Source organism: Mus pahari, chromosome 14, assembly GCF_900095145.1.
Source record: "Mus pahari chromosome 14, PAHARI_EIJ_v1.1, whole genome shotgun sequence".
Classification (NCBI taxonomy): domain Eukaryota; kingdom Metazoa; phylum Chordata; class Mammalia; order Rodentia; family Muridae; genus Mus; species Mus pahari.
Window position 1 is genome coordinate 65,175,474 of NC_034603.1, and position 7,889 is coordinate 65,183,362.

Consider the following 7,889-nt stretch of genomic DNA (forward strand, 5'->3'; position numbering starts at 1 on the left):
GCAAGGGCCCTGTATCGTGACAAACCACAAAGCAGCAGAGGCAGTGGTAGCAACTGTGTGTGGTCAGAGGATCTGAAGTGCTGGGTCACCTTCAGCTACATGGTACAACTGAAGCCAGCCTGAACTACAAGAGACCCTGCCTCAACAAACAAATAAAAATTAGCCAGGAAGCAAACAGCTTCCAAAGTATTTTCTTTTAGCAGTCATAGGACAACATGGGTCCCAATTCCTACCCCAATGTGTGCCCACTGTAGGATTCTGAGGAACAGAGGAGGATATGTATGTCCCTTGGCAGGTGAGTCCGTCCTGAGGCCAGTACATACCTATAAATGTAGCCTAACACATTTGTAGAGGACAAAGAAGGTCAGTAACCCCGAAGCTCCCCTCTGCCCAGGTCAGGAGGGTAAGCCAAGGGCGCCCTACTGTGTAACTGTTCTGACAAGGTCATCCAACAAAGGGTTCTCAGAAGGCTAACTTTGTTTTGTTTTGTTTTTTTCTTTTCCGAGACAGGGTTTCTCTGTATAGCCCTGGCTGTCCTGGAACTCACTTTGTAGACCAGACTGGCCTCGAACTCCAAAATCTGCCTGCCTCTGCCTCCCAAGTGCTGGGATTAAAGGCATGCGTCACCACCGCCCGGCAGAAGGCTAACTTTTTACAAGCAAATATAGAATTATACATTTGTATATATACATTACACCATTACAGCGTAAAGCCAGGCGGTTAGCAGCTCACTGAGGGCTTTTGGTTCTGTCTTCTCTTCCAGTTTCTTTGTCACTCTTGGCTCTTCCTGATGCTTGGCTACTCTGTCACATAATCTACTAAATAAAGTCAATGTTTGTTTATCCCAGTGAGCACCGTCCATCTGGGTGGCTCTTAAGAGAGGCCTCTGGAAGTCTGATCCATTCATTCAGGTGGGAGGGAACAGAGGTGACAAGCATCCAAGCCTTCTGGTCACATCGGTGTTTAACAGACGTGAAGTGTCAGGAGTCGGTGGACAAAGGGCACTTTGAACAGTGGTGGGTTCTCATCTGTACAGGAAGCCATCTGAACTCTTATGAAGAGAATTGTAAGAGTCAGTAACCTCCCTGGCAAATTCAGGCAAAGCAGTACGAGAGACTGCTTTTCATCTCCTCATGAAGTTCTTCTCCAGGGCCACCGATGTCCGCTGTAGAGAATGGATGTTGCGCTTCACACGGTCCTCCAGGGAGGAGGTCGATGCACTCTCCAGCTTCATGCGGCTAAAGAAGGAGACAGGGGAGTAGGGAAAAAGGACATTTTCAACTGGTCAGCCCTGGCAGAATCAGAAGAAACAGGTCTACAGTCAGAAAGCAACTGCAGAAATACAGGTTCTTTTCAGCCCACATAGACAATGTTCAAAGGACTCCGTCTGGAACCAGGGTCTTTAAATGTCCATAAGGGAAAACTCACCTGTTTTGGAAAACAAGTCAAGTTTCATTGGAAAAAGGTTTTCTGAGCCACAAATTTTTACTTAAAAGGAAGGCCAAGGAATTTCAGTGATTTGGGAAAAATACCAATTTCTTTTTCTATGTCAAATAAAAATGCTATTATCTGGTTAGAAACTGGGAGCAGTACCAAGAGTGGTCCCAAGGCTGAGTTCTGAGGTCTCGGGACACAAACAGCACCGCCAAGCCCAGCAGTGGCCAGCTGCCACATGACGCAGGTGGAGCCCAGGCAGGAGCAGTCACTTACTGGATGAACTTGCCAGAGCGAGAGTCCAACCTCTCCAGCCTGTGCTCCCGCTCATCCTCCTTGGCGTGCCTCTTGAGGGTGTTGAGCCTCTCTTCCTCCCTCCACTTGGCATTTTCCATCATCTCTTGCCGTTTCCGCTCTAGTTCCTCTGCTGAGAGTTTTCTGTTGAGCACAAAAACAATCCCAGGTTCTATCCCTTCCCCAGCAAAACAAAACAGGACAGAAGCAGCTCCGCATGCAGGCAGCCACAGGCCTGCCAGCTCAGGTCCCCAAAGAGAAGGAACAACGCCATGCTTAGGTGAGTTTCCCTCCTTTTGATGCCTCAGGCAGATGGTTCCAACCAAACCATGAAGACTTCAGTGAAGGATTTCATAATCACACTAAGTAACCTCTAGGATAATTATTTTAAAAACAACCATGAAGTAGACGGAGAGCTAATCAGGAATCTAGCCCTATAACACGTTTGTCAGCGCACCACCGCTAAGGACTTACAAACAAAGGCCAGGCCACTCCCGGGACTGCTGCTATTTCACACTCCGTAAGAGATGCTTACAAACCCATGGATAAAAACCAAAGCAAAATAAAAAGCCCATGGCTACAAGTTGAGACTGGCTCAAGAGTACTTGCTACACAAGGCTGAAGTTCTGAGTTCGAAGCTACAGCTCCCCTGTAAAAGCTGAGCATAGCCATACATGCCTGGATCCCTACCATTAATGGGCAAAACCAGGCAAATCCCAGGAACTGGCTGGCTGCTTAGCTTAGCTAAATCACTGAGCTGCAGATTGGGTGAGAAACCCGGCTCAGGGAATAAGTCCAATGTCCTCCTTTGGTCTCTGTGTGTTGAGTGAGGCTGTACACGACACACACGTTCATGGATACAACTCAAGAACATAAAGTACCCCTTGGGATGAAGCTGGATGCCAGTGACCTGACTTAACTTGACCTCGGGATATACTAGGTAGATCGTCTTCCCTGGCATCCATCCTAAATAAAGTTAGAACAAAAAAAGGAAGTGATGAACCAGATTAGTCATCACTTAACAATGTCAGACATCCAAATCTACTGCTTCTAAAATAGGTATGTTACAGTTTGTACACAGTTTATGATACAAGACTTTAAAGAGAAAAATGAGGGAGTTCTGTTTTTTAAAAAGTGCCCATTTGGAGAAACAAACTAAAATATTAAAACCTGACATTTAGTTATCCATGGTAACTATGCTTCCTGTCAAAAACACTAAGCTGGCTAGCCAGGCATGGTAGCAAACTCCTTTAATCCCAGCACTCAGGAGGCAGAGGCAGGCAGATTTCTGAGTTTGAGGCCAGCCTGGTCTACAGAGTGAGTTCCAGGACAGCCAGGACTATACAGAGAAACCCTGTCTCAAAAAACCAAAAAGAAAAAAAAAACAAAAAACAAAAAACCCATGTGGTGTGAACGCATGTGTGTGTGTACATGTGGAAGACCAAGGCCAATGTCAGATGGCATTCTTCCATCCTTGCTCCACCATATGTATTTTTGAGACAGGTCTGTCCCTGCACTTGGAGCTCATCAGCTCTGTCTGACAGGCTAATCAACAGCCCCGGGGAGCCAGATGGCAGCAGCCCTTTATACCTAGTGAACTCTCTCTCTAGCCCTACCTAGGCCTACCTTTTTAATAATTTTTTTATTAAATTTGCATGGGTGAGTGGGTAGGTGTACCTTGGTGCATATATAAGGGTCAGAGGACAACTTGGTTTTTTTCTTGTATATGGGTACTGGTGATCGGACCCAGGATGCCAGCCTTGGTAGCAGGCTTTACCACTAAGCCATCTGGACAGCCAGATTTTGTCTGTTCAGTGTCCCTTATGAGTAAAAGCTGACCAGAGGGGTGTGGCTACTGGTGTCCACACCTGTAAACACATGAGAAGCTGAGGTAGGAGGATCACCACAAACTCCACGTCAGCCTAGTACACAATGTAAGACCCAGTATTAAACCAAGCTGAGCGAAACTGGGATACAGTTCAGTTGGACCAGTGCTTGCTCTGAATGAACAAGGCCCTGGCTTGATCCCCAACACCACATAAACTGGGCATAGTGGCATATGCCGTTCATCTTAGCACTCAGGAGATGAAGGCAAACTGATCAAAAGTTTAAGGGTCACCTTGATTATATACTAAGTCTTAGGCCATCGCCTGGAATACACGAGCCTATGTCTGGAAGAAAAAAAAAAAATCATAGGACTAAAGGAAAGCAGATACATTACCAATTTCCCTGCTGCCAGCTGCCTCTAGATGCAGCCTTATGAAGTCCAAACTGAAGAGGTCTGACTTACCTGGTGTACCCAGAAGCATGCCGCCTCTGGCAGGTCTCCTTTTTAGGTGATGGGCTGTCTCTCTCTTTCCTGTTTACCTTAGAGGTATGCCTGTAATAGACACAGAGAGACAAGCCTTTTCATATGGAACTCCCATAAAATACAATCCAGGCTGGGGCCAGCAAGATGGCTCAATGGGTAAAGGCACCTGCCACCAAGCCTGACAGCTTGAGTTCAATCTCTAGGGATCCATATGGCAGGGGTCAGAACCAACTCCCTCAACTGTTTTCTCACCTCCACAAGCATGCAGTGGCACAAAGGTGTACATACACACACACACACACACACACACACACACACACACACAAAGTATTTTTAAGTATAATCCAGGGCCTCAGCAGTAAAAATTTCCTGCTAGATAAGAATGAAGAGCAGAGCTCAGTCCCAGTACCCACATAACAAGTCAGGCACAGCTCCGCACACGCCTGTAACCACAGCACTGAACGGGACGGGGCCAGGAGAATCTCTGGGGTCTGAAGCCCAGCCAAAGGGAAAAACAGTGAGCTCTGGATTAGGGAGCAGCTGCTTCGGTGGAATACGGTGGACAGTGGTAGATACCTTCTTTTGTCTTCCATACATGCATGAGTATGTGCACCTACCCACACGTGTGCATTCACCACTCATACACACATAAAGAGAAAATATAACCCAAATAAGAGAGGAAATTCTGCCAGCCCATTATGGTCCTGCAAGTGCAATTCACTGTGACAGCACTGTTACTGTACTATGACTGCACCGTGACTACAACGTGTCTGCACTGTGACTACACTGTGACTGCACTTTGTCTGCACCACGTCTGCACCATGACTGCACCGTGACTATACCATGACTGTACCACGAGTACACTGTGACTGCACCATGACTGTACCATGACTACACTGTGTCTGCACCGTGTCTACACCATGACTACACTGTGACCACACCGTGACTGTACCATGATTACATTGTGAATGCACTGTGACTACACTGTGATAGCACCATTGCACTGTGACTATACCATGACTACACTGTGAATACACCTTGAATATGCCATGAATATACTGTGAATACACCATAACTGACTGCACCGTGACTGCACTGTGACGGCAGAGGAAATAAAGCTGCGACATCTAAGGATGGAGGTGACGAGCATCACCCAAGGCAAACCCCTGCTGTGACCCGGCCTTTGGAGTCACAGATTATTCCCCATTTAATTCCCATACTCACGGTTTGCTGGGCGGTGGGGACCGGGACCTTCTGCCAGGGAATCGAGAATTCCTGTCCCGGGGCCTCTCTTCCTTGGTGCTCTTCTTGCTGACATGCCTGGGGGGTGAGGAGCTTCCCGACCGGGAATGGTTCTGTATCACCCTTTGTTCGCCCAGGGAACCCTGCAGCCCCGGGTTCCGGTCAGAATCCCTCACCTGGATCATTAAGACGAGAAATCAGTCATAGGAAAGCCTACATGTTCAGACAGAAATGCAGTAAAGCAATGGAAAGAATAAATGATCTTTAAAGTGCCAAAAGTAATCATGTGACCATGTAGCCGCATGGAGGAGTGCAGGCCGTACCTGAATCCTAGTACTCAAAATGCTAAGGTAAGCAGACTGGGAGTTTCAGGGCCACCCTGGTCTGCATATGACAATTATGGAGAGTTCTTGGCGGGATGCTAGGTGCTCCAACTCGTGGTCTCTCTGTTTAGAGGACTCAGAACGAGGCAAAAGGCTCAAGCCTAAGGAGCAGGCTTGGTCTCCCGCAGCCCCAGTCCCCACTCTCCAAACTCCCCAGTTATCTGCAGGTGTGACTGCACAGTCCCATAGTCACTCCCTTTGAAAAGCCCACATCTCTACCTGTAAGCCATATCCAGGGACTTTGGACAAAACAGGAAAGGAATTTGCCATCTTCTTTTGAGACCTAAGAGATTAAAACATATACATATTCACTGAAAAAGAAAAGGCAGGCCAGTCCAGCTAGAATCTCCCACTGAGACCGGTCTCCCAGCACCCAGCTACTCTTCCAGGGCTTGGCAGCACCCTGCTCTATTTGGACTGTCTTTACTGGAAGATGCATCAGCACAGTCGAGTTTTTCCTGTGAAAAGCCGTGGGCAGAGCTCTCAGCCTCCAAACCTGAAGACACTCTCCTCTCAGCCCATGCTGCTATTCCGGGGACTAATCGTGAGTCAACAGTGACAGAGCTGACTGTCCCTTGGGGAAAATGCAGAATGGGCCCACATGGTTCCATTAATCCATTTTTACAAAAAGAGGGAGAGACTACAGACAACCCCTTCGGTACCAAGGACTCAAGCTGAGATGAAGGAGTCTTGTCAGATCTGGGAGGTGAGTGGCCGCCTATGCAAGGGACACAGACTTAGTATCTCCAAGGACCTCTGATGTCAGAGGCCAAGCTCTGCACTGTGGAGTGCACTGGCATACTCCCCATCAGGGCAGGTGCTCAGTCCTCCTGTGGCGTGGATGAAGCCATGCCTAGGAGGGCTGTGCTGGGTGGGGAGCTGGCAGCACCTGCTTACCGGGCCTGGCTCTGCTCCTCCTCGCTGCTGGAGCCATCGCTGCTGGAGCTTCTGTGCTTCTGCTTCTTGTGCTTCTTCTTCTTCTCCTTCTTCTTCTTCTTCTTCTCCTTTTTCTCAAGACTCATTTGCAACTGGGAAATGTCAAGAATAGAATCACATGAGATTCCTGATCCCGTTGTTAGTACCTGGTGTAGGGAATGGCTCACATCCAAACAGGCCCAGGACGTTGTCAAGGTATTAAAAGCACTGGCTGCTCTTCCAGAGGACCAGGGTTCCACACAGCAGTTCACAACCATCCGTAGTTCCAGGGCATCTGATGCCCCTTTGCTGCATCTTCAAGAACCACGCATGGACACAATGCAGACACACACACAGGCACATAGTGCAGACACACACGCAGGTAGGTACATAGTGCAGACACACACGCAGGTAGGTACACAGTGCAGACATACACACAGGCACACTGTGCAGACACACACGCAGGCACAGTGCAGACACACACACAGGCACACAGTGCAGACACACACACACATGGACACAATGCAAACACAGACACACAGACACAGACACACACACAGACACACACACACAGACACACACACACACACACACACAGAGGCAGGCAGGCAGCTACTCCCACTTCGGTGCGTGTTCAGTGCATGACTTACCAGCTCTTTGATTTTCTTCATTTTCACAGGATTGTTCAGAACTTCTCTTTTCTTCTCCTCCTCTTTCTTCCTATATAAAAGAAAGAATTTTAATGGCTTTTTTTTTTCCCCAAAGGAAATTATGTTATCCTCCTCACCAAATTCTACATAACAACTCCTTTTCAAACCTCATGCACAGCTAGGCAGGGTTACACAGCAAGAACCTATCTCAAAAAAAGCAAACGAAGCGGAAAACAACAGAAATTTCATAGACGCAGAAGCTACACAAAACCTACAGGATGGTGGGGAAACGAAGAAGCCCCAGCAAATACACACAAGAGACTGTGCATGGAGAACATGGCATGCAGCAGCACTGCAGAGCTGCCACCATGAGTTTGGCTTCCCATTCAAGGCCTCCCTCAAGCTTAAGGAATAGGGTGTGGACCTGTGAATCTACAGGCTGCCACATTCCAAAAACAACCTCTACTGCTTAGCATAAAAGCAGCCTCATCCTGTGGGGAATAAAAACAGCAAAATGGTTCTTCTTTTAAGAAGACAGAGTGTAGCCGGGCAGTGGTGGCAAAAGCCTTTAATCCCAGCACTTGGGAGGCAGAGGCAGGCGGATTTCTGAGATTGAGGCCAGCCTGGTATACAGAGTGAGTTCCAGGACAGCCAGGGCTA

At 48.0% G+C, this 7,889-nt stretch overlaps 1 protein-coding gene across 1 annotated transcript in view; it reads right to left on the bottom strand.

Annotated features, from left to right (window-relative positions):
• Window positions 1-587: 587 nt before the first annotated feature.
• Cwc25 (CWC25 spliceosome associated protein homolog) overlaps window positions 588-7,889 on the bottom strand; it is a 20,378-nt gene continuing 13,076 nt past the window's right edge. The window contains exons 4-10 of the mRNA XM_021213426.2: window positions 7,230-7,299; window positions 6,562-6,692; window positions 5,884-5,947; window positions 5,264-5,457; window positions 4,019-4,108; window positions 1,711-1,872; window positions 588-1,238 (exon numbers count right to left, since the gene is read on the bottom strand). Coding sequence (XP_021069085.1) covers window positions 1,124-1,238; window positions 1,711-1,872; window positions 4,019-4,108; window positions 5,264-5,457; window positions 5,884-5,947; window positions 6,562-6,692; window positions 7,230-7,299 — 826 coding nt within the window. The 3' untranslated portion in view covers window positions 588-1,123. The remainder of the gene's footprint in view (window positions 1,239-1,710; window positions 1,873-4,018; window positions 4,109-5,263; window positions 5,458-5,883; window positions 5,948-6,561; window positions 6,693-7,229; window positions 7,300-7,889) is intronic.